Here is a 26,426-nt window from a genome sequence, read left to right as displayed (position 1 = left end):
AACATTAAATAAAAACGTACCAACGTCAAACAAAAACGTACCAACCCCGAATTAAAACGTACCCAATTATAAACTATATTAAAATGAATATTCATCTTTTTGGTATGTTTAAAAATATGTTTGATTCATACACAATGCCCTATATAGTCTTGTTTTTTGGTAGATAAGTCTCTGGAACAACTTTTAGTTGATCGGAGATAAATCCTTTTATTGTAGATAATACTAAATAATAATGATAAATCATATAATTTTGAATTAACAAAAAAGCTATTGTCCGTTGATTAATGACTCTTTCTATAAATATAAAAAAAATTAATTAAAGTAATTTAAACTTTTACATTGTTCACGATTCTTTCTATAAAAAAATAATTAATTAAAGTAATTCCTCGTTATAAAAGTAATAAAGCTTATGTTTTGAAAACAAATGTACAAAAAATTCAAATGTACCAAGAAGCTAAATGGATCAAAATTTAAATGTACCATTATAATCAAACGTACTGATATAACCAAACATACCTAACAATGAGTTTTGTTACATTTTATTTAATTTACTAAAATAAATATTTTAATATAAAATTAAAAAAAAATCTTATATCATCATAATAAGAAATGCATAAAAATAAGAGGAAAAAAGGGAATGCTAACATGAATAAATTTCTAATAAAATAAAATTAAAGTACCAAAATTGTAGGGAAAATATTTAATCAAATTTGCAAAAGAAATAGATGTTTAGTTTATGATATTTAAAAACGAAATGTCTATATCAAAACGTCACACAATGTAATCATCCTGGCATTATTCTTAAAAAAAAACTAAAAAACTTTACCTCACTCTAAAGAAAAAAAAAAGTAAAAAAATAAAAAACTTTACCTCACAACAGGATGTGGGCCCGCCAATTATTACTAGGGTTACAGCAACTGTCGTGTACAAATGCTTTGTCTGTAACATAACAGGCATTGTCCTCCTCGAAACACGATCAACGGCTTCAAATTCGAATTGGAAGGTTGATCAATCAAAAGGGTCAGACCGTCATTTCCTCATCAAAGGAAGGGGTAATTTAGGCACATCAAAAGGCAAATTTAAAGCCACGTCATCGGATGCCAATCTGGCATTGGCTCCGATAAGGTGGACATGCACGCGCTTGTCGAGCTTTATAAACCCTACCCCCTCTCTTCCATGTTCCTTACTCCATCTCCAAGGCGTGCCATTTCGCTCTCATTGCCCTCCCTCTCTATCTCTCTCTTTCTCTCTCTACTCTCCCTAAACAACAAGACAATCATCAATTGCTTCGTTTCTTCATGCGTCCTTCTCTTCATTCCCAAAAACTCTGAAATTCTCACACTTTTTTAACGCCATTATCGAGCAGAGCTACACATCAGGACTGAGTTGTCGAATTATTAATTTGGTCGCTCAGCTCAAACATTGCCCCCTCTCTCTCTCTCCCTAATTTTCTCGCTCATACATTTTCCCACCCTCCAATTGCGCTGCAGCTTTTGATCCTTTCTCAGCCGACACAAAAAAGTCACAAAAGCTACAGATTTCTGTAGCTAAAAACCTCAAATTATACAGTTCCATTTCTCAACAAACAATAATGTCGAGGTGGGAAAATACACCGAGAGAAGACAGATACAGGCACGAAAGGAAAAACCCTTCTTTCTCATCCTCTCTCCTTGACAAAATTTACCGTTCGATCGATGAGGGTTCTCCAAGAAACCGCGAGGACTCGATGTTTTACAATGAAACAATGCCGAAGAAACAGAGCAGAAGCGGCGGGAAAAGCGGCAGAGCAGTCGAAGAAGACGAGATGGCAAGCCTCCACCGAGCTTGTTTGATCGAGAAATGGATGGAAAAGAAGGTCAGTCAGAAGGTCGGGGTACAAAGAAGACAGCATTTGGGTGAATTGGACCGAAAATTAGACCGTGATCACGCCCGTGATCTTGATGCTTTGTTTTTCAGCTCCACTTCCAGCTCCTCGGATTCGAGCTCCGGCGGATTCTCCTCCTCGGACGCTGACTCCATGTTCGGGTCTAAGTCGAGATCCTCTTGTTTTGCCCCGCCGTGGCCGAAGGCGGTTCGCACCAGCGTCTCGGCCCGGTCGGTGAAAGCAGAGGAAAAAACAGAGAGGAAACAGAGGGAAGTGCACATGTTTGATGACTATCATTACAGTTGCTCCTCGGAACCGACTCCGAAGCTCGACGAAGGCATAATTAAGTCGAAATCGAGGGCATTGAAGATTTACAACAATCTAAAGAAGGTCAAACAGCCGCTTTCGCCGGGCGGTCGGGTGTCAAATTTCCTCAATTCATTCTTCACCGCAGGGCAGACCAAGAAAACAAAGAGCACTTCATCAATTGGAGGATACGAGGAAGCGAGTGTGGAAAGGAAACTGAAATCAGGGCCAGACTCAACATGTTCTTCAGCCTCTTCATTTTCAAGATCATGTTTGAGTAAGAACTCTCCATCTACTCGAGAAAAACTGCTAAAGGGGGTTAAAAGATCGGTTCATTTCTATCCGGTGAGTGTGATCGTGGACGAAGATTGCAGGCCATGTGGGCAGAAATGCTTGTACGAAGGGGAGGATCAAACCCTAATGCCGGTCACTGTTCCGACAGCATGGAAAATTGGTCGATCTCCTGGGAGAAAAGCGGAGGAGGAGCTTAAGCTTCAAGCGTTGGAGAAAAGCAGAAGAGTTGAGGAAGCGGCCAGAGAGATTTTGAGAGATAGCCATCGGAACCAAGTTAAGAGTGAATTAGTGAACAGAGATTATCGTGACCGCCATGATGGTGATGACGATGATGCTGCTAGTTGTTCGAGTTCGGATCTTTTTGAGCTTGATCACCTTGCGGTGATCGGAAAAGAAAGATATTTGGAAGAGCTTCCAGTGTACGAAACCACTCACGTTCGTACAAATCGTGCCATTGCTAATGGCTTGATAATCTAGTTAACAATGTAGTATTTTTTTTTTTTTCACTCTTCTAAGTTTGATTACAGCATATACAATTATAGAACTAGATTTGTTCTTGATTAGTTTTCTCTCTTTGTTTTACTAATTAATGGAAATGGTTTTACGAGGGGATACAAAATGTGGCTCTTCATGAAACAGGATCAGATGATATTCTAAATAACTCTAATTTATGGAGTAGATGATCAACCTCAGGTAAAAAGGGCGGACACACTGTCTTTGTTAATTGACATAACCCCCATCTAAGTTATAAATTCTAATTCGACATGGTAGATTTCGATGAGTGGTACACATGGCAGCTAATTTGTTTTTGTGTTGGGAAAAAGAAAGCTTGAAACTTGAATGATCAATAAGATGGCAATCTGGGGATGTAAAAAAGGGAAAAAGTGAGGGAACATAGAGTTTGATATTCTGAAAAGAAAGAGAGAAGGGGAATGGGGATGCGTTACATTCTGGATCATGATCAAACACTCAGATGGATACTGACAGAGTGCAGTGCTTGATAGGAACGGGAAAAAGGGAAGGGGAAGAAAGAAAAAGAGCAAGAGAAAAATGAAAGATTCGATGATGCTGATCACAAGCAAGCAACCAAAGCAAGAAACTGAGAAATGATATGAGATGACGAGTCCAGCTCTCTTGGTAACCTGGTGATCAATGATACATAGTCATCAACTGTTGGATCTGACATTCGAGAAAAAAAATTTTAAATAATGTGCATATATTCTCCACATTTAATATTAAATTTAACAGCGAGTGACCATGCATTCTTCGATCGTAATATGATGAAATTAAATTAAATTTATGAAAGAAAGATGGGGTGTGATGGCAAAGGCAAAGGCAGATCTTCGCCCATGGGAATAGAGAAAGTGAAGTCCTCCTAAAGCACTTGCTTTTGCTTCTTCTTTCTTTCTCTGGAATTGTATTTTTGTAAATGTTTTTTGGATTTTTGGGAATTTGGCACCCTTGTAACTTAAACGTTGCGTTAACATCCCCATCTCATCATCCCAAGAAAACATAAAGACACTTGTACTGAACCCTACTTGGGTCTTTGGGTTCATGGATTCTCCATCCCCTTCAAATTTCCAACCGTGCTTTTTCCCTTTCCAAGTGCCTGCAAATTACAAATACTTTGGTTTCGTAGCACCTAGTTTTCACTTTTTATTGAAGATTATGAGTTATTAATGATAGAGAAGTTGGCGATAATCAAACACACGATCTTAAGTGCGGCAACAACTCTAAAGAAATGTAGGTAATACCAATGCACATAATTCCTAACCTCTTACGTTTCAAATACTTGTAAATACTTTTAACTAACCAACACATGCTCTTCTATTTGTCGTACATAATTTGGTTATTTCTTCCCAAGATGAACCGAGTAGCAGATAAGAGATTGGGGGTGGGCAGTTGGTATCTGCATACTGATTTTTCTAATATGATTGAGAGGAATTAATGTCACACATACGTGAACTTGTGGTTACGTGCTACATTCATACGCATATTCTTTGCATGTGCAGCTGCCAAACCATCAATACGTATTTCTAATAATCTTTTTTATTTCGAGAACTGTGAAGTTTTTTAGTGTGTTAGGAAAACGGTCTGGTATATTAAGTGTAATAATGTTATTGGTTAGAAACTTGAAAAAAAAAGTTCAACCAATTGCGTTATAACACTTAGTGTACTGAACCGTGTACCCAGCACACTGAAATTTTTCTTGAAGAAGTACCAATGCATGTAGTACATTTGTATTATTATATCAAGTACTGCGGGAATGAGGGGACACGAGGACGAGCTGTAGAACTGATGATTTTCTGTAGCGACTAAGAAACCGACTGAACACGATTAAATTCAAAGATGCTTTGATTCTTGTAATCAACATTGGAATTAAAGAAAACCCTACAGATTGTTGAAGGGTTCATTGTTAATTAGTAGACCTAATAATGGCCTATTAATATATAAGATTAGTAGTACGTGATGAGCATGCAAATGCAACTTTGCGTCGTCTCAAATTCTTAATGCGAAGAATTGTGACTTGAGAAGGAATCTCTCTCTCTCTCTCTCTCTCTCTCTCTCTCTCTCTCTCTCTCTAAGTCAAAGTTAGCATCATCTTACGATTAACTAACTAAAAAACAAGATTAAGAAACTCAACTCTATTCATTGAAGTCTTCTTTATCTAGTTAATATATTTTTCTAAAAATATCCTTTTAAATTAAAGACTGTTTAGTTATTCATATGAATTAAAGGAATCAACGGTTCATCACTTGTTATCATAACTATTTTGTTCGACATATATGAATGTCTACACGGTTTCTAATTTTGAATATAATAATTAAGTAATGGTAAAGAGATTGAACGATGTGATTATTCTTATTGTGGAAATAATGTCACATTAGTAGGGAATGAAGACTTTCCTCCTTTTCAGAAATAAGGGAAGTATTGTCCTCCAAGGAATCCTACCACACAACTAATTATGTTTTCTCAATCAGATACAAAACTATAGGGCTCCAAGGGTTGAAATTTATCAGTAAATTAACAAGATTAAGCAAGTTGATTAACAATGTTGATGAATGAATTCAATATTGGTTATTTTAGGGTAATTTAGTAGGTGAGGTGGGGGGAAATTGCCAGCAATAATTAGAAGAATAATGTGTGTGGTTGGATGAAGAAGGAGAGTTGATACAATTGATAAACAAACCACCTAACTGCTTATAGTCTTTTACCACTTTTGGACCATCCTAGGTTTCTAGCTAGGTTTACAAATCCCTAATCATGTTCATGATATTCCCCCTTCCTAACCAATTGCTCGATTTTGGTTTTTTTAACACCAAATTTAATGTATTTAAAATCATGATCGAGAACAAACTTGATCATCCCACAAAAGCAAAAGTCATGACAAATAAACGATACAAGGTAGTGTATATGCATATTGACGTCGCCTTTGCTTTTATCAATAACATATTTGAGCTCAGTATGATCTCTTTAACGAAGTAAACATGTGGGTATCACTAGACCGAAATTTATGATGTGCAATATGAACAATGTTTAATAATCGACAACTATTGTTTCAAACACTCACGATTTTTTCAAAGTACAAATTGAGTAGTGTTATTAAGTCAAATGATGATGTTCATATTAATGCAAGTAATTATATGATCCTTTTCTTTAGATTTTAATATGCTCCTTTATTGTTCACCAAGAAAAATCACTCTCAGTAGCATTGTTAAATTCAGAAACTGTGCATCCTGAACTTTTTTGCTGTTTTCTGGATATTTTTGTGGCATCTCTTAAGTCGAAGTTGAAGTTGAAGTTCACTAGTCAAATCAAGCCTGCAAAACTCTACCCTATAAATATAAATAGCTATTTAACATTCTCAAGTTAATTAAAGTCGTCAATAGTGGGAAAAAGAAAAAGGAATCTAATTCTGGCCACCTTCCATTTACAATCCTCCAGCCCTAAGAAAGTTCATCAATTAACTCTTAGCTATGGGGACTCGACATTTCAGTGATATAATTATAAACTAGTCGCTACCTGCAACCAAAGGACTTTTCGGCCTGGAATCAATAACGAATTCAACAAACTCTTGACCAAATTCAATATACATACATACATACATACATATATATATATATATATAGATTACCAAATACTGCAAATTATAATATTCTTTCTGTTAGGGAAACAACAATATAATATGTAACAAAGAAACAAAAGCCACCCACCAGAACGTATGAGAGAACTAAATTCTTAAGATTATCTGCATACAAAACATTATACACATTTACACACGAATCCTTTCTTAACAGCTACCATGTTGTATGATATCAAAAGGAAAAGATAAACAAATGCAGTGAAATATATAAGATTTAGTATATCATAAATACATTATTCCTACTAGTGTTCTATCCCTACCTGTGTATTTTAATTTCTAACCGAAATGCATGATTTTTTTATCAACTGTGAAATGTATTGAACAAAACCAAGTGGAGGTGGGGAAAAGGGCGAGGACCTCCAGACTGACAGGCTGAGCCCTGCGCCATGAGGGAGGGCCAGCTGCTCTCAATAAGATTACGATCGTTGAATGGTCCACAGTCTCCTCCTCCTCAGTCCTCACTAGATTAGGTTCCACTACTTTTATTTTTTGGCTGTTTGGGCAGTGAAAGAGTAAAAGATAACAAAGTCACAAAAGAAAATAAGCGATTGTCGATCCCGAGGTGAAAATTCCTTAAGCTTAGTTGTTAGCACCGTCGTCATCTCCTTTGACCTACAAAAGTGATGATCTGTGAATGTGAGAGTTGTTCTCGTAGGACCACTTACTTGTAGTAACTGTTAGGGTTTCAAGATTCATCTTCGTCTCTATCCCCATAGACTTGCATGCATTTAAACATATAGCACTGACAATCTAACCTATTCATTGGACACTTCATCGACTCCAATTATGTCGAAGGGTTTCGCTAGCGTCAATCTGACATAGACCTAAACCCTCAATTTGAGCAGTACGCTGCTTGCTCATCTATTGATATATAGATTTCACTCGCGTCAATCAGATCTAAACTCTAAACTCCGAGATGTAAACCCTAATCTCACAATTATCAATGTATGAATTACAGTAGCACATCTCCCGAAAACGACTGACGCTAGCACACTTTTTATCTCGAATCAATCTTTATGTCTTCATATTAGTTTTAGGTTTATAGTAAAGTTTACGTGTTTCAAGTATATTCATAGCTACCACTAGAAGGAGCCACTAATTAGTGGTGGTCCAAATTTTAACCCTTTTGCCTTTTTATTATGCGTTATCCTAGATAGATCATCTATTTAAATTAAATTTTGTAAACCATGTGATGTGGTTGTTATGATTCAATCATTACTTAAACATTGATTAACGTGCTTATTTCTTATTAGTACACATACATGATTTGCAAATTTAATTTAAAAAATTGGTGCATTATCCTTTAATTATAGTAAATTCCGGCTAGAGTGTAAAATTTTGGCATTCATCCTCATATATTCATATATATATAATCGGAATTTATCATAGATTCTATCGCCACATCCACATAATCTAAACAAAAACAAACAATTGACCCCACAAAATCCGCCCAAATTGTTTATTGCATGAACTAATCAACAAAGATTACGACACCTTTAATCACCATTAAACCGTTATTAAGCTTCCTCTCTTTGCATCTTCTTACTAATTAATCATAATTAGCATATAGAAGAATAGAACATCATGAACTATCACAAGAAAATGGGCTCCATATTTGGGTCTCTACAGTCGGGAAAAACCAATTCCAGTAGTGCAAATCAAGTAGTAACTACTAATAACACCACCGCCACCGCCGCATCAACTGGATGTTGCCTAGGGATTAATGACTGCTCAAGTTCGGAGTCAGTTAACGTTGTTCCTATGAGCCAGCATCCAACGATCTCTAAATTGGAGCAGCAGGTATATACTATATTGTTTGGACCACAGTCTAGCTTTGAATTTTGTCAAATTTATAAAGGTGGTCCAACTAGCTAGCTGGGTGGGATTTGACTATCGCACTAACTTGATGCATGCTCATATTGGCTGGTATTTGACTATCGAGATATACATGAATTGATAATAATATATGGTAATGTGATTGTTATACTGAAAAAAAATTTATAATTAAGATCAAACATGCGTATCTCTACATTCGACAAAAAGAAAAGGAAAGAACCCTATCTCTACAACTTTTCCAATGCTGACTTTTAAATGATTGGTATGTTGGATTAATCATTACAAATTCAAAGTTCGTAGTGCGATGAATCATGAATGGTAGACGGGCATTTTAGTGTTAAGAAATTGGTATTAGGGTTTTAATAGGAACCCAAACCTGGAATCCACATTTCGGCCTGCAAATTTATGTGGCCTTTGTAACAATTAAAATGTGAAGAAAATATTTCGATTTTAATTCTTTATTTTTGTCGATTTTTTACAAGTTGTTATTACAATAACGATTCTTTGCGGATCCTAACAGACATGCAGTCATAGTACGTGTATTTTTGTCATGCAACTAGGAAACTGTAAACATCAAACGCTTTTTTTTTCTGTAGAATTGAAGAGTGTTATATTTTGGGTTTTGGATACAAATTAAGGTGGCAGAACTGGAACAGAAGAGGTTGGAAAGTACACAAGATTATCTGAGGTACTGCCTACAAGTAGCCCAAGATAATGGATTCTTGAACCTCATTCACAACTACAAAGATACTGGCCCACAACCATGCCCTCCCTCATCCAATGTTGTTACTCCAAATGCCAGCCCACAGTTTTCAACAACTCAACTACACCATTCTTCTGATCTAGCTGTTGTTTTTTATCAAGCCCAGCTAAATGGATGATACATCCATCCAGAAGAGGTAGGTCTTCTGCGACCCAAATTTTATATTGTACATTACGTTTAGTAGGGTTTAGCATGTTATTTCTTCTGATTGTCAACAAAAATTGTTAATCAAGTAAAATTAGTGTTTGAATGTGTGATTCTGGTTAGGGTCTTGATCAATGTAACCTGCCAAATTGTCTGAAACCCTAGTAACGCATCTACTCATGTATGGTGAAAATTGGATCAGATTGAGTTTGAAGAAAAAATAGGGCAGTGGAGTACGGCTCACATATACAAAGGAACATGGCATGGACTTGAAGTGGCAGTGAAATGCTTGTACCCTGATTTCTTTGAAACCAACGACAACGGTATCGCATTTTCCGCTCAAGAGCTGGAGACCTTAGTTAGGCAGCGACATCGATACGTACTTCATCTAATGGGTGCATGCCTCGATCCTCCTAACTACGCTTGGGTGGTGACGGAGTTCATGAACACAACACTAAAGGAGAGGCTTCACGGCCCTGGAAATGGGCGAAAAGAGAGGATGATACCACTTCCTCCATTCAAAGAGAGGGTTGCTAGGGCATTGGAGATTTCTCAAGCCATGCAGTATTTGCATGGACAAAAGCCTAAGGTGATTCATCGTGACCTCAAACCTAGCAACATATTTTTGGATGATGCTATGCATTTATGACTTGCGAATTTCGGTCATGCTCGGTTCTTGAGTGATGAAGAGAGAAGGCACTCACTGGCGAAACGGGTGAGGATTTGTGTGTTAATTAATTGATATTGTATTCATACATGTGCTAATTAAGTGACTTTATGTCTTAATCTTTTGGTTTTGAAATTATTTGCAGGAACGTATGCATACATTGCACAAGAGGTGATCCAATGCAAGCCATATAATGAAAAATGTGATGTATACAGTTTTAAAATTCTACTGAATGAGCTTATGATTGGAAATTATCCTTACATTGAGACAGATTATAGTCCCACTAAGGTAAGAAACTACTCAGTACTCACCTTGTCTCAAGTCAAAAAAAAAAAAAAAAAAAAAAAAAAAATGAAAGAACATGATATAAAGTTGTACAGAGGGATTTTTCGGTGCGGCACCACTCGCATGGGTGGACTTGCATGATAGAAAAGTAGGTGTTCTAGCCTTCTATGGTTTAGGGTTTAAAATGTCTGACACAAGATTTCCTTTTAGCATCACTTGATTTTCAAACATAAAAAGACACTATTGTAGATTTGGTTTTGAGCTATAAGACTAACTCTCATGGTGGGCTACATGCTAAATTACTCTCTAAAATTCCTTCCCAAACCCATTCCAACCCAAGGGGAAATTTTAGGCTAAATGCTAAATGCTAAACTAATGCCAAATTCCCCCCAAAATTTAGCTCAGAAATTGGAGTGGACTCCACTCAATATTTATCAGAATTAAAATTTTTTTAGATAAAAATGTTCATAAAATTAATTTACGATAATTTACATATTTATTTTTTTAAAAAAAAATTAATTTAACAAAAAAAAAGCCTAAGTTCATTATTTAATAATCCCGGGCTAAAATTTTAGGCTAGAACAGTTAGAGCAGAAAAACTGTTTCTGGGCTAAAAACTAAATTTTTCGGACTAAAAAATTTGGCTTTTAGCCCAACCATTGGAGATGGTCTAAGAATGTTACAATTAATCATTCAAATGATTGTTCTTAATTGTCGATGCATTGCGTGAAACTTGCAATCCATTAATGATGAAATATCTATTATATGTGACTAACCCAGATAAAATCTTTGAGCCAACATGGCATGAACAATAAGTAAATGCAAAATAATAATCGAATTAATCATGTGGGAAATAATACTAATTGACTGGTGATTATTACTGTAGATTGCGATGGAAGTTGTCGAGGACAACCTTGGGCCAAAACTGCCTGATGATCATGATGGGCAACTTGGAGAGCTAATTGGCCTAATTTGCCTTTCATGGGATGCAGATGCTTCAGTGAGACCATGCTTTTCCACCATTACAAGCAGTCTGAAGGCTCTTCAAAACAAAATATTTGATTAATGTTAATGCTAATCTAATCAGTTTGGAAGTACTTTTAAGCAGTTAGTAGATTTTCGAGCTCCAGCTTTATAGCGCTAGATCTTTTGCTACTTCGATCTTGCATCCATTTGAAAAGAAAAGATTATAAGGCCAGCAAAGCTAGGGTAAACAATTATAAGTTAGTTTAGGTTAAAAAAAAATTATGTAGTAGTTAAATATAAGATGATTAAGTGAGGTTAGCTCTTCAACAATAATCGATGTAGAGTGCAAAACACTCATCCGTCTCGAGAGAGGGGACAATTAATTTAGGAAGACCCCGTCCGTCGAGTAGCTGAGTATATATCGATTAGTTTATGAAGAAACAACTCACAGAAAATGTAATCAAGTTCATTTGCACTGTCTTAACTTTGGAATCATCCCTTAAAAAATAAAGTTGATGCAGACCAAAGCGACTTTTTAACTGCAAATCCTCCCACACAACTCACAAGTCATTGTTAATCACACAAAAGAAAAAGTAAAAATGAAAAAAAAAACTTCTGCAACCTGCAAGTCGTTTCACTCTCTTGCTTTTAAAATGTATGCATTTTATCTTGTCGTTTCCATGATTGATCAAGCCAGCTTTATAGATCCCACCCTTTATATTATTGATCGACCTGCAATTATATAGAAGTACCGAGATTTCAAAATCATGCATATACATAGGTAGCAGATGTTTTTGTTCATCTCACTTTTGGTGACCGTGTGCTAATATGATAGTAATATATTATGAGATTGACTATAATATTTAGAAAAATTTTATTTGAACCTATATAATTTCTTTTTACACCTAACTTCAATTTTAAATGCGAAATATCTTTATTAACCTATTACATAATTACCAACAAGTATAAGATGAAATTAACAATAAAAATTAGATTTATCAATAAACCCACATCCAATAATCGAATCCTAATCATCGTGTAATTTTTCTTTTACGTTCTATTTTGACAAAACTCAATAAATTGGTTTTTACCTCTTTAATTTAATTAACATTTTGTTCCCTGGATGAGTTTTGAGATTAGACCCATCAGTAATGATTTTAAACCAAGTACATTATAGTCACATGCTTTTAATTATCTGACGAGGTTGAATTTTGTGTAGACAATTCCTTGATTAGTTAGAAATCACATGATATTGAAGGTTTTGTTTTTTTGTTGAACTTAATGTGGTGTTCATAAACTCATAATGTTATAAGAATATGGGGTTTTTCAATTTACATTTGCGTACTTGTTCATCGTATTTAATACTACTTTCTTTAACATCACTATAGTTCTTGTTTCTTTGTCTTTCTAATCTTTCAAGTTTCTCTTGAAAATTACAACTTACATATAATTCATACAAAATCTATGCAGATTGATAAATAAAAAAGATAAAGATATTAGAAAGTCTTTTAAGTTCATTAGTGTTGTTTCTACGGCCTACCATGAACGTTACAACAGTTGGATAAAACTCAAATTCAATGAGGCCTTTTAGAACAAACACAGTGAACTCCAACTCAAATATAGGCACATGCTAGTGAGTGTGTTGGAGAAGCCAAAACACATGCTTGAGGGTAGTCTAGAGGGGACGACTTGTTTGACATGGTCGCTCAAAGCAACTTAAGATTTAACGAGAGCAACGTTGTAGTGGGTGATGGAGACTCCATCAAAAGCAACTGGAATTTTTTTTTTTTTTTAAACAAACTGTCACATCCCAGTCTCGACTCCGCTGTAGCACGATATTGTCCGTTTTGGGTTTACCATTCATTTACGGATTTGTTTATGAGAATTCACACGAGAACTTCCCAGTGGGTCACCCATCTTGGGAGTGCTCTTACCTGAACTCGCTTAACTTCGGAGTTCCGATGGAATTCAAAGCCAATGAGTTCCTAAAAGGCCTCGTGCTATAAGGAGGGGAGTATGTACATATAAGGCACATCATCTCTTCTTCATTGGTTGATGTGGAATCTTTCACAAACGATTTTATCTACACTAACGGTGCGTTTGTTGCGCCGGACTATCTCGGACTGGATTAGCTTCAAGGACTAAGCTGGATTGGCTTAGACTAGACTAAACTGGATTAACTTAGTGAAGCGTTTGGTGCAGTATTGGACTAAGAAGCTGGATAATAACAAATTATAATATTATATTATTTAAATATATAAATTATTAATATTTTATTATGATCTTATCTTTTTCTTCATTTTTTCCTACCATTTCCTCGTTAAATTGGATGAAGTTAGCACCGCCAAAAAATTCATCACCATCCCTAGACCGAGATCTTAGCTTTGAATGTTCGAATTTTTCATGGATTTGAAGAGGCCCAAACAGGCCGAGACTTCCAGGCCATTTTCCAGCCACATTCGACCACATTTTGGCATCGATTCAGGTAAAATCATAATCTTGTCACTCCCAGCTTCAATTTGGTATATTTTGTATGAAATTTGGTTGTGAAATGGATCTGAAAGAAAGTCGGAAAGTTAATGATTGATCTAGATGACCGGAGATGACGAGGAGTCTGTCGAGAGTGGTCGTTGAGCATGACGAGGACAAGAAAGAGAGGATAGTCTTAACTAGTCCCATGGTTATTGGGGGGTCTCGCTAAGACCTCTTAGTGAAGGGTTTTGTCCATGCTAGTCCCCTTTAGTCTCATTAATGTTAGTCCCAGCATGGAACAAACACAGTATTGGACTAATAGCTAGTCCAGTCCAGTCCAGTCCAACTTAGTGAGGGCAAACAAACGCCCCCTAAGGGTAGAGAGTGAGCTTATCCTCACAATGGGCTAGCAATAATGTGGTTCAAATTCGCCCGTGACTAGAATCGAACCTAAGAACTCTCACTTACAAGTGAAAACGAATACCACTAGACCGTAGTACTAAGTGGCCATCAAAAGCAATTGTTGGAAGGAGAGAATGGCAAAGGAGAGAATGCTTTGATTTTGGTTTTTTATTTTTAAATGGGTATAAAAATGAATTTACTTATTGAATTGGGTTTGTGAGGGTAGTTGAGGTAGTAAATTTGAGTTTAAAGAGATATTGATAGTTTAATTGAAAATAATATGGGTGTAAAAAGTAAGCTGAGTGTAGAAATATGTTAGATGGGTTCAAATAAAAATTTCCTAATATTTATACGCATTTAATACAATACGGTTATAAATATTCATGTGAATAAATGTATTTAATATAATTATTATTTGAATGTTGAGATAGTGATTATGTTAATACATGTAAGTATTGTATCTTAATCCAATATATTAATTTGTGGTTTTAAGGATTGTTTTGGCATTTTAGCCAAAATGGTATTTGAGAACGGCATAACTCCTCATTTTGGTCCCTGAGATTTGAAATTGATGGAAGTGGTCCCTGAATTTGTCTACTGTTAATTATTTTGGTCATTCCTTAAAAAATCTATATTAAATAATGACCAAAATAATAAAATATTCTCAATTTAATAAACAATGTGTCACATCTCCGCCCGGGGGGACCACTTCCCAGGCCCACTCCACTACCGTAGCACGATATTGTCCGCTTTGGGTTCCGACCACGCCCTCACGGTTTTGTTTTTGGGAACTCACACGAGAATTTCCTGATGGATCACCCATCTTGGGAATGTTCTCGTGCGCTACTCGCTTAACTTCGGAGTTCCTACGGAACCCGAAGCCAGTGAACTCCCAAAAGGCCTCGTGCTAGGTAGGGATGTGAATATACATATAAGGATCACTTCCCTGGGCGATGTGGGATCTTACACAATATGTCAAAATGATTTGACATAAAATAAGATATTTTTGTCATTTTACCTAATTTAACAAAAATCTTTTACAAAATGATCAAAATGACAAACACACGACCAATTCTATCAATTTAAATCGCAGGAACCAAAATAAAACCGATTGTTTCTGCTAATCTTTAAAAGATAGAGACCAAAGCTACTGTACACTTCAAGTTACATGAATTTAAAGTGTGATTTTTTTTTTTTTTTTGGTCGAAGAATTTAAAGTGTGATTGACTTTTATTAACCATTTTTTTTAAGAAATGAAAACAACAGAATACATGGTTCAAAGTTTATCTGGCCTCCGAAAAAGTAAGCTTCCTTTGCAAAACTCACTAGTGGATCTCTTTCTTAAGAAAAAATAGAGAGCATGTGTTAAATTTTTTTTGTCAGGCGTACACTTATTCAGACAAAGAAAAAAGAAGAGAATATTATGTTTGTTGTTGGGCCAAGTCGGTGACAATAGCAGATATACGATCCACCAGGTCTTGTATTGAAATTTTTTGTGAGAATCTTGGAGATTTTTCAATCACATCAGTTTATCGTACATCATGCGATCAGTTTTCGTCAAGTACTGTTTATATTCAATTTTAAATAAAAAAATTTTATAATGATTTTTGATCGTACAATGTACGATAAACAGATGTGATTTGAGAATCTCCAGAATTATCACAAAGAGAATTTGACAAGGATCCCCACTCACTGAGAAATTAATATTATGAAAGGAGAAGATATTCTCTCCGGATCTCTTCCACCAGGGCCACCCTTCGAAATTTCATTAAACGGTCAAAAATTATTATAATTTTTAAAGGATCAAAACATGTGGACAGTTGACTGAAATTTCAAAGAATCGGATTACTTGATCCTGTGACTTTAATGGAAGAGATTCTGAGAGAATCTTTTCTCTTACGAAAGATCTTTCCAGATATTTGGCCCAGTCTGTTATTTGGGTGGGCCTCCCAGTTCACACCATCGTCCCTCTGGTCGGTTCATTCATCTATCTGCAGATTTACTTAATTGATTGACGTAGATAAACCATGATTGTTTAATTAATTAAAATATTAAATTAAACAATGAAGATAATTAGCACCCCAAAAAAAAAAAGAACAAATAAATAATGAAAAGATACGTTCAACAACTCACTCTGACCATGACTGTCGTTAATGGTATTGTATTAGGAGGAACTTGTTTCTTTGTGGTTGGTCAGAAGTGAACACCCAGCACTTGCAGTCTGCAGCTGTAAAGCCGTAGTATAAGATTTTTTAATCAAAACGATATTTAAGATTGACATAATTTTTTATTTTGATTTGTTAGATTTAAAATCAATAAAAATGGTTTGTAAGATTGTTTAAAAGAATTGATGATAAACAATTTTAGAAACTACTTATATTGATTTTAAATCTCAAAAACTAAAATAAGTAATTATAACTTGAATAATGGTATTCGTTCGCTTCAATTAAAATTGTTCTTAATTTTAATACAAGCTATATTACAAGACAAGAATAGAAACACAAAAATCTAAACATAAAATTAAGTGATGTTAAATATTTGGATAATGTTAAAGAGATCAAAATTTTAAATTAATTTTACAAACTAAATGATGTGCACCAATAAAAAAATAAGCACGTTAATCGGCACTGAATTAATAATTCAATAATTTACAATTACATAATTTAGTTTTGTAAATTTAATTTAAAAATTTTGGTCTCGCAAATTTAGTTTTAAAAAATTTTAGTTTTCCTAATCACTTAACCTACAAATTAAATTTCCCAACATGTTTATTTATATCCACGTGGTTGAGAATATTATAGGCGTTCATAGGAATCTGCATTTCCTGAAAATTTGAACCCTCTCTGTCCCTCTCTGACTTCTCTGCAGCCAACTCTTCCCCCTCTACTCATTCACTTCCACACTTTTATAGAATTTTTTTCTTTATGTTTTGGGGTCTGAAAGTTTAATTTTCCAATCCCAGTTGAGCACTTGCTCCGCACTGCTGAATCGAAGAATCAGCATCCAGCAAATGATCTTCCATTGTTCCTTGGTGGGGTGCTGTCTCTGCTCTGTTAATAGCTCTGGTGAGTCTGATTTTTTGCATATTTAGATGGATAAGCATTCTATTTCTAAAAGTTTTAGACATTTTTTAGTGTTTGATTCGATCTTTTGGCGCCAAGTAACATATTTTCCAGTTACTTTAACAGAAGCAGATTACCATTGTTGTAAAGTTTCAAACTTTAATTAAAACAATGAAGATTGGATGTATCTGCCAAAAGGGTTTGAAAAGTTCAAATTTTAAATATGGTTTTGTTTCTGGTGTCTCATGATTTTTTTATTTGGGGGTTTTGTGAGAGCTTTTTGTGATGCTTAATGCTGTAGGGTTTAATCAGAACTAGTTAATTATTGTGTTGTTAGAAAAGTAAAGATTTGATTAATCCTGAAAGAAAAAGGGGAACTTGGTATGTATCTACCAAAAGGGTTTGAAAAGTTCACATTTTTTAATGCCATTCTGATTTTGGTGTTTTGTGGTTTATTTTAGTTGGGTTTTAATGCAAGATTTTTGTGGTGTTTGATGGTGTAGGGTTTCAATGAAGGCCATAGAGAGGGAAAAGCTTTTGAAAGCTGGGGAAGTAAGCATGTCGGAGAAGCTTTCTTCCCATGGAGGTGAAGTTGTACTGGAAGTTCGAAGCGAGGAGAGCAATGCATCAAAAGGATCTCCCTCAAAAGGCTCAGAATATTCAGCTCCCAGGCAAAGCAAAATTGGCTCGCCCGCCAAAGCATCCGCTGAGTCCAGCAGTGGGTTCTCTAAGTCAGTCCCAGTGAGCCATGCTTCACCTGAATTTTCGAGAGCCAGTCCTGGCAAGCCTCCCAAGATTCCGACCCGCAATGAGAGTCTTGCTAGGAGAAAGTCACTAAATAGGTCAATGTACTCGAAACCAAAGTCAAGATTTGGTGAACCATCACTAGGCATTGATCACAATATGTTTGAAGAAGATCAAGTTGGTGCAAATTCCCCTTATAGGGTTTCATTCAATAGGGCTTCCCCAATTGATAAATCAGGTATTAGGAGTGTTTCAATCGCAGGGAGTGGGAGGATACCGCCTTCTCCAGGCAGGATTAAAGAGCAGGAGGATGAAGAGATTTACAAGAAGGTTAAATTGAGTAGAGATAATAATAGGAAAGTGAAAATGAAAACTGTGGTCTTGCTTGAGTGGGTTGCTTTTCTGGTACTTCTGGCTTGTTTAGTGTCTAGCTTGACTATCGAGAAATTGGAGAATTATATGCTTTGGGGCCTGGAAATATGGAAATGGTGTGTTCTTGTGATGGTGATTTTCTGTGGAATGTTGGTTACGAATTGGTTTATGCATTTCATAGTGTTTGTGATCGAGAGGAATTTTTTGCTGAGGAAAAAGGTTTTGTATTTTGTTCATGGCATGAAAAAGAGCGTTCAGGTTTCGATTTGGTTGGCTCTGGTTCTTCTCACATGGCTACTGGTGTTCAATCGTGGGGTCGAGCGATCAGAGACTTCCACCAAGATTTTGAATTATGTCACATGGACTCTTGTTTCCGTTCTTGTTGGGGCTATTTTGTGGTTGTTAAAAACTTTGTTCCTTAAGATTTTAGCATCTACTTTCCATGTCAATACCTTTTTCGATAGAATCCAAGAATCAATATTCCATCAGTACGTTCTGCAGACACTTTCAGGGCCGGCACTTATAGAGGAGGCTGAGAGGGTTGGGAAATGTCCGAGCACTGGGCAACTGAGTTTCAGGACAACAAAGAAGGCTAAGGCTGGGAAGGAGAAGGGGGTGATTGATATGGCAAAGCTTCAGAAGATGAAGCAAGAGAAGGTTTCAGCTTGGACCATGAAGGTATTGGTGGATGCAGTTTCGAGTTCAGGGCTGTCCACCATCTCCCATACATTGGATGAGATGGAAGGGGAAGGAGCTGAACAGATGGATACGGAGATTACTAATGAGATGCAAGCAACTGCCGCTGCCTATCACATTTTTTTGAACGTCGCACCACAGGGTTCCACGTGAGAAAACCAACCTTATTGTTTAGTTGTTATTTGTGATAGTCTGTGCCCTTTTCATGTGTTTTCTTACATATCTTACATCTGAGTAGATACATTGAGGAGGAGGACCTCATGAGGTTCATGATTAAGGAAGAGGTGGATTATGTGTTTCCGCTGTTTGATGGAGCAGAGACTAGACGTATTGACAGAAAATCTCTAACAGATTGGGTGGTAAGACCTTTTATTTTCATCTGTCTGGACTTCCACATTTAATTGTAATTATCGATTCTGTAGTCATGGAGTTTTATGTCTTGATTATACATATACATGCCTTATTATGAAATCATGCACATCTTACAATCTAAAACATATAGCGGGGGATGGAGAAAGGGAATGTGGTAACTCGAGTCTGTTTCTGTTTACATTGTTTCCCTTCATCATTACTCATCAGCGTCTGCACTTGGAGTCAATTTTGTTTAATGTTGAACCGCAAGGATAGCTGAGAAAACAGCAGCATTCCTCAGTCATGTACATAATTGAGCTGTTGGTGGTCTGCCTTACAAAATTCGTTCGGATAAGGAGGTGAAACATTTTTTGCCTTTCGGGTTTTGCAGGTGAAGGTCTACAATGGTCGCAAGGCATTGGCTCATTCTTTAAACGACACCAAAACAGCTGTAAGGCAGTTGAACAAACTTGTGACTGGCATCCTGGTTGTTATTACCATTGTAGTGTGGCTTCTATTGATGGAAATTGCGACGACAAAAGTACTTGTCCTCCTCTCGTCACAGCTCGTAGTTGCAGCTTTTATGTTTGGAAACACTTGCAAGAATATATTTGAAGCTATAATTTTTGTGTTTGTAATGCATCCATTCGATGTTGGTGACCGCTGTGTTGTTGATGGTGTTCCGGTAACTTTCACAACTCTTGTATCATTACATTCGTTTTCCTTAATCAAATTTCTAATACCTGGAAACCTGACAGTTGATGGTTGAGGAGATGAACATCTTAAATACAGTCTTCTTGAAACTCAATATGGAGAAGGTATACTATCCGAATTCAGTTTTGTCCACGAAACCCATCAGCAATTACTTCAGAAGTCCAGACATGGGTGACGTTGTCGAATTCCAAATTGCTTTTTCGACAACAGTGGAGAGGATAGGCCTGCTGAAAGAGAAAATAAAGGAGTGAGTTAATCAAATCTTTTACTTGTTTATGTACGGGCTAGCACGGGTCAAGAAACATATATGTGTTAAAATTCCTGTCAAATAAACTGATATGTTCCGCTACGAGATTAATCACAATTGTTATATTGTACAAACCGCGCATTTACACACGATTTCACTTGAGTAAAAAGTTTTAATTAACAGTCTAGCATCAATTTGTACTGCTTCTTTACGCTTACTCTTCTGTGATTTCATTTTGCTTGTTCAGGCATTTGGAGAGGAACTCGCAGCATTGGCATCCTTACCACAGAGTGGCAGTGATTGAAATCGAAAATCTCAACAAGTTAAAGATGGCCCTGTATGTCACTCACACGATGAACTTTCAAGAGTTTGGAGAAAAGAATAAGCGGAGAACTGAACTAGTCATCGAACTGAAGAAAATGTTGGAAGAGCTCCAAATCAAGTACAACCTGCCGCCCCAAGAAGTTCATCTCACTCAAACTAAATCAGACGCAGCTTTTGCCAACAAATGAGTTGTTGCGTGGTAAAAGGAAGAACTTTGATGATTTTGTTCTTTTTTCCGGTAGGATTTTTTACGAAGTACAGTTAGTTTCAGTAGCTGGTTGAGATTTCTGCACTTTTTTTGGTGGTAACTGTTAACTTAAGAATTCTTCATTTGAACAGGGTACTAAATTTATCTGGATTAATAACCAAAATATTTCTTCTGGTATGCCTTCAAATTTTGAAAGCTCAAATCATGTAAGGTGATGCTTATGCCTGTTTTCAGACGGGAAATTTCCGCACTCTTTTCTCTTCGTGCATTTCGGCCTTTGAACTGAATAAATAAAAAGACAATCATGAACTAAAAGTGAATTGGGTGCTAGAACGAGAAAATGTGTATGCGAAAATTGTCTCCCTTCAAAAGTCAGTACCCAAGAGGAAAATCTTCGGTCAGACTGCCTAACTACGTGGATGATCCAAATTCCATACCATACGTGATGTGCCAAGTGCCATGTATGCTTTCTCAAATGCAATCCTGAATTCAAGTTTCAAAAGGAATCAGTTTCTAGCAGATCAAATCTATGGGATAACCTTATCCCCCATTCCCAGGCAGAGAATTTGCCACATAGGATATCTCAAAAGAGACACATCAGCTTTTCAAATCTCTAATTTCCACCCACCATTTCATTTGCCTCCATTTTCTCATCCAATATCTAAAGCTACCTATCCCAACTCTCCAAAAATAACACCACCTACATTTTGTACCAAGCAAAATCTAGACCCAAGAAATGGCTTCTGCTTCAATGGCCATGCCACTAATGTCTGCCACCCAAAACACAGAAGCACTTTTCAGATCAATCCCATTGAAGCCATCAAAGAAAGCTGCTTTTGTGAACCCAAAGCCCAAGGGCACGTTCAAGGTGGAGGCCTCTTTGAAAGAAAAGGCGGCGACAGGCCTAGCAGCGGCGGCATTGACAGCCTCCATGGTGATTCCTGAGGTGGCTGAGGCCGCAGGGTCTTCCGGGCTTACGCCGTCCTTGAACAACTTCTTGCTCAGCATTGCTGCTGGTGGAGTTGTGCTTGTAGCTATCATTGGTGCTGTTGTTGGGGTTTCCAACTTTGACCCAGTTAAGAGAGCCTAAGAAATTAAAGACTGAAACTTTTTCATGAATTAATTTTTATGTCTATTTCCTGTTATTCATAAACTGTTCTTGGTTAATTCTGCGTTCTGTGCAACTCCGGATGATTATATGAAATATGTTTTTTCTTTTTCTTCAAGTGAATTGGTTTTTTATTGTTCATAATAATTATCATGGGTAAAACGCAAAAATAAGAACACAAAACAAACCGCAAAAATAGAACGGCTTATTGTTTGTTTAGTATCATTCCGTTTGTGTTTTCAATTCATATTTCCTTAGCTTCAAACACCAATAAATCTTAGGATGGAAAGGAGGAATGCCTCATTTTTCTTCGTTCATTGAAAGATAAAAAAGATAATTGAAGCAATAGTCCCTCAACTTTGACTTAATTGCAACTTTGGTCGTAAACTAAAAATTTGTGAGTATTGGATCCCTGAACTTGTAATAATGTGGAGCTATGATCCTTTTTGCTAACTCTATTAGAACTTTCATCCATCTTTGCCCCTTTAAACCTTTTATTTTAGATGAAAGTTCTAATAAAGTTAGCAAAAATGATTGTTGCTCCATATTATAACAAATTCAGAAACCAATACAGATTTTTAGTTTACGGACTAAAGCTCCAATTAAGCCAAAATTCAAGGACCGATTTTCTCAAAATAAAAACAAGCTTAAGGAAAGTCTCACTTTTGAAACCCTATGAACCCAATGAAGCTAACATAATAATCTAGTGTGAAACCAAATGCTGCAAACAATTGTTGTCTTTTTTTTTCCCCTGAAGAAATCAGTAACTGTAAAAACTCCCATTCTTCTTCACTTCTTTTTTGGCTGTACAGCAATTCACCCAACCAGTTTCTTGAGACTTCAGTAAAGCCACCCCATGCCCATGGACAAACCTTGCATCTTCCTCAGTGTAGACATGAGTTTCATTCAGCAACCTAAAAAATATGAAATGTTACACAGAAATTAATTGGATTCGAGCATTTTCGCACACCTTAGTGGGAAAAAAAAAAAAAAAAAGAGCCAGGACTGCATGATGACAAATTTGAAGTGATCTTACGATAAAGAAACAGTTTTGTTCATGGTTGCAGAGGACATGAACTGAGCACCATTCAAGTAGTTTAGCTCCCCATCAATTCTTTCCTCTATCCTCCTGTCCATTTTCTCAGCGTTGATAGAAAACGGCTCGTCCGAGGCCTAATTAGAACATGGAACAAATTAATTAACTGATTCTAATGCAATCCTATCAAATTAATTAAGCTAAGAGTGTATACTTAACATACCATAACCCATCCCCATGTATCTGCAAAAGATGGTATGTGAGCTGCATATGGCACCACATCTGCACAAACATGTAAAATGAAGTCACAAACAAGAAATGAATTAGACTAAACAACATGATGACGAAATCAATATCAATATCGGGAACTGTAATGTCGAAAAAGTATCGATAATATTAGCGTTTCAACAACGTATTTGCATTTTATAAAGTGCAGTTAACTGCACCAGAGAACAACCCTACATATACACATGTGGGAGACTTACACTTGAAGACCTGTTTAATTGTGTTGTATATAGAGGTGAAGACCTCTTTGTGGGTGAAAATGCCTGCTGGACCAGCCTGCAAGTAAATTTTGAATTTAAACACTATGTTTATTTACTGCAAAATGGTAAAAATTAAATGGGGCATATATTGCATATAGTTAACATTATTTACCTGGGTCACAAAAATGCCACCATGATTAAGCTTAGGTTTAAGAATTTTGTCATAGAAGGATTTTGTGTAGAGTTGATAGCAAGGTCCTCCTTCAACCGGGTCTGCTAAATCTCCGACTATGATATCAAATTTTTCGCAACTCTTCTCCAATTCCGCCCTTTAATAACAACGTTATGTATAAGAGGTTAGGATGACTGTTTCGGAGCGTTAATAACAATTCACAGGAGGAGCTAATAGTACACTTACTTGGCATCATTTATAATAAGGTTAAGCTTATGATGAGAAAATGCCTGCTGATTCACTGTCAAATGCCTGCGGCAGAAATCAACCACCTCCTGCAAAGGTGCCACAAATTATGTTATTTATTTTATGTCTTTCATTTGGCGCAAAATCAAGTGATGTTTTAAAATTCAAACAGTCGACCTCACTTAATAGGATAAGACTTAGTTGTTATTGCTAAAATCATCCCACAATCTTTACCTATATTATGATTAGTTACCTGATCGATGTCACACATGGTAACTTTGTCCAGTAATTTGTGCTTGAGTGCTTCCCTTGCAGCTGACCCTTCCCCACCTCCCATTATGAATACACGTTCAGGCCTGCACTTCTTAAAACTAATTAATTAGTTGAAGGTGGACGCAACTAATCATACAAAATAAATTAAAAACAAAATCATTCCAACAAATAAATTAAAAACTAAAATAAAAAGGCTTAATTGTAGCAATGGTCTCTCAACATCACCTCTAGCTTATTTTTAGTTCATAAACTCTTATATTAGTTTCTTTAGTCCTCAAACTTAGAAATGTGTTATACCATTGACCCTTTTCATTGGCGTCATCTATTTTTCCGTTAAATTCAGCAATATATTTGGAATTTCATCCCACATCACTAGTGAAAAATAAATTTAAAAATGAGAAAAACCCTAAAAAAAATCAGATTTTTTTTTTGTGTGTGTGTAAGAAAATTGAATACATAGGAATTATTTTTAGTAGTACAATATGTGATTTGTTAGTTGTTTAAGTCCATCAAAAGTTTGATTTCCTACAAACTTTGAAATTACATTGCCTAGTATTTACAAGTTGCTAAAGTCCAACCATTGTCATTATGTGTTTTTATAGTTCAAATTTCATTTTTTTCTTCTAAGTTTTAGATATTAATTTATGAATTTTCATTAGTTGTTTAGCTTATTCTATTGTTTTTTTGAAGTTTTAAGTTGAAGGTCCAATATACCCTAGATTTAACAGAAAAAAGACAACGTTAGTAAATAGGACCAACGGTGCAAAACATTTTAAGTTCGAGAATAAAAAAAACTAATATAAGAGTTCAGACTAAGGTCAAACTAAGGACAAAATTCAAGAACCATTACTACAATTAAGCAAAAAAAATCTAAAGATTCTAAAAACATGCTAAAGTACTAACCACCAATAAGAGCACCTATATAATTATATGGTGATCAACAAGTAATTAAATGAATGTTAATTTAGAGGAGGGCTGACTTTGGGTGACATAAGAGTGCAGGATGTATCAAGCATTCATGATATATAAATTCATCCACTTCTGCACTTTGCATCTTCCCATCAATCATCAGTACCTGTATATAATTTATACACACAAATTAAACAATATCAGCATCAACGTCCCGTTACTACTATTAAAAAGAAATAACATTTAAAAATGAGACTCGAACTTAAAATCTCTTCCGTAGCTTAAAAAGAGAAATATCACAAACCTTCCCGAAACGCTTTGTGTCCAATAAAGCTATCTCCTGGTACTCGCTAGTTCCTTTATGCAGCACACTGTAGAGACAAGACCAACACACAAACATAAGTGAAAGAAACCCTGAAGAAAGAAGAAAAATACAGTATGATCTGGAGACGCATATTACTAACAAGAAGTTATGAACAAGAAGTAGGCTATATCCAGTGTTCGAAACCCTCTGCAATTAAAAAAAGAATATGTGAAAATTTACAAACCCGTTGACATTGAGAGCAAATGACCATTTGAGATCGTCATCAATGGTTTCTTCATACCAGGAACTATCTGTATCTCTCTCTATGTGGTTGCTACCGTTTAGTAGTACCACTGCTTTAGGATCAAACTTCTCACTGAATTTTGAGAACCCATTTCCGTTTGCATGGTAAAACTCAACAGCCTCACCCATTTTTTTTGGGAAAATTAGAGAAGAAACCTAGACAGGAACTTTAGGGTTTGGATTAGGACTTAGAGGAAATGAGAGGGTTTGCAGTGCAGGTTGGCAGAAAGGAGAGGGGGTTAGCTGCTTTATATAGTGGCACAGGAAACTCGATAAACTATAAGGGCACCCAAATAAATAAATGAAAGATCAAATCTATGCACTGGTAATTGCTAAGTCAGAAGATTAATCTGTATATTATTAGGAGCACGGGCAATGATTTTGTCACTAGCTTGCAATATCACGAACTTTCTGTTGCACTTCCCACAAGCAAAATTAGTACGTAAGCCATGCCATCATAATAAAAATCTAAAGATACGCCGTGTAGAATATGAGTTTGAAATTCGTTCTTAACCACTGGGTCACCCCGTGGTAGATAAATGGGATTAGGAAGTTGGATTGAGCAAGTTTTAGGAAAAGTACAGTGACAAATTGCAAACGGTACGCCAAGCAATTTGCAGTCATTATAAAACGTGTTGGATACCAAAGTTAGTGTCCCTCCCATGAAACGAAACGCACGCGTAGGAGCACAGTTGGCATTGCCAAGTGTGCAAAAGTTACACCTGGCGT

At 36.1% G+C, this 26,426-nt stretch overlaps 4 protein-coding genes and 1 pseudogene across 4 annotated transcripts; 4 read left to right on the top strand and 1 right to left on the bottom strand.

Annotated features, from left to right (window-relative positions):
• The first annotated feature begins 607 nt into the window (after positions 1-607).
• Positions 608-3,230, top strand: LOC103927492 (protein BIG GRAIN 1-like A). The gene has a single exon (XM_009336418.3). The coding sequence runs from the start codon at positions 1,592-1,594 to the stop codon at positions 2,939-2,941; it is 1,350 nt and encodes a 449-aa protein (XP_009334693.3). The 5' UTR covers positions 608-1,591; the 3' UTR covers positions 2,942-3,230.
• A 6,311-nt stretch (positions 3,231-9,541) lies between these two features.
• Positions 9,542-11,369, top strand: LOC103927531 (annotated as a pseudogene).
• Positions 11,370-16,938: 5,569 nt separating this feature from the next.
• On the top strand, positions 16,939-21,038 carry LOC103927491 (mechanosensitive ion channel protein 10-like). Its single transcript, XM_009336417.3, has 6 exons — positions 16,939-17,208; positions 17,709-19,166; positions 19,256-19,376; positions 19,760-20,053; positions 20,127-20,329; positions 20,577-21,038. The coding sequence occupies exons 2-6, from the start codon at positions 17,716-17,718 to the stop codon at positions 20,839-20,841; spliced, it is 2,334 nt and encodes a 777-aa protein (XP_009334692.1). The 5' UTR covers positions 16,939-17,208; positions 17,709-17,715; the 3' UTR covers positions 20,842-21,038.
• Positions 21,039-21,490: 452 nt separating this feature from the next.
• Positions 21,491-22,087, top strand: LOC103927490. Its single transcript, XM_009336416.3, has one exon. The coding sequence runs from the start codon at positions 21,598-21,600 to the stop codon at positions 21,949-21,951; it is 354 nt and encodes a 117-aa protein (XP_009334691.2). The 5' UTR covers positions 21,491-21,597; the 3' UTR covers positions 21,952-22,087.
• Positions 22,088-22,246: 159 nt separating this feature from the next.
• Positions 22,247-25,928, bottom strand: LOC103927488 (thermospermine synthase ACAULIS5). Its single transcript, XM_009336415.3, has 10 exons — positions 25,639-25,928; positions 25,395-25,461; positions 25,162-25,256; positions 24,162-24,264; positions 23,909-23,997; positions 23,663-23,819; positions 23,491-23,566; positions 23,229-23,287; positions 23,006-23,142; positions 22,247-22,883 (listed from the first exon to the last, which is right to left on the bottom strand). Exons 1-10 carry the CDS (start codon positions 25,824-25,826, stop codon positions 22,730-22,732), a joined length of 1,125 nt encoding a protein of 374 aa, XP_009334690.2. The 5' UTR covers positions 25,827-25,928; the 3' UTR covers positions 22,247-22,729.
• Positions 25,929-26,426: the final 498 nt, after the last annotated feature.

Source organism: the organism of the source record quoted next, unplaced genomic scaffold, assembly GCF_019419815.1.
Source record: "Pyrus x bretschneideri cultivar Hongxiangsu unplaced genomic scaffold, Pyrus_bretschneideri_v1 Contig28, whole genome shotgun sequence".
In the NCBI taxonomy this organism is placed as follows: Eukaryota; Viridiplantae; Streptophyta; class Magnoliopsida; order Rosales; family Rosaceae; genus Pyrus; species Pyrus x bretschneideri.
Note: the sequence above shows the minus strand (reverse complement) of the source record. Positions and strands in the feature narration are given on the sequence as shown.

Bases quoted from the DNA above. Each gene is read 5' to 3' on its own strand.
- LOC103927490 (XM_009336416.3), top strand. From the start codon at position 21,598: ATGGCTTCTGCTTCAATGGCCATGCCACTAATGTCTGCCACCCAAAAC.
- LOC103927491 (XM_009336417.3), top strand. From the start codon at position 17,716: ATGAAGGCCATAGAGAGGGAAAAGCTTTTGAAAGCTGGGGAAGTAAGC. The intron at 19,167-19,255 runs GTGAGAAAACCA...ACATCTGAGTAG, and splicing joins GTCGCACCACAGGGTTCCAC to ATACATTGAGGAGGAGGACC. The intron at 20,054-20,126 runs GTAACTTTCACA...GAAACCTGACAG, and splicing joins GTGTTGTTGATGGTGTTCCG to TTGATGGTTGAGGAGATGAA.
- LOC103927492 (XM_009336418.3), top strand. From the start codon at position 1,592: ATGTCGAGGTGGGAAAATACACCGAGAGAAGACAGATACAGGCACGAA.
- LOC103927488 (XM_009336415.3), bottom strand. From the start codon at position 25,826: ATGGGTGAGGCTGTTGAGTTTTACCATGCAAACGGAAATGGGTTCTCA. The intron at 23,567-23,662 runs GTAAATAATGTT...ATTTACTTGCAG, and splicing joins GTGGCATTTTTGTGACCCAG to GCTGGTCCAGCAGGCATTTT. The intron at 22,884-23,005 runs GTAAGATCACTT...CATATTTTTTAG, and splicing joins AACAAAACTGTTTCTTTATC to GTTGCTGAATGAAACTCATG.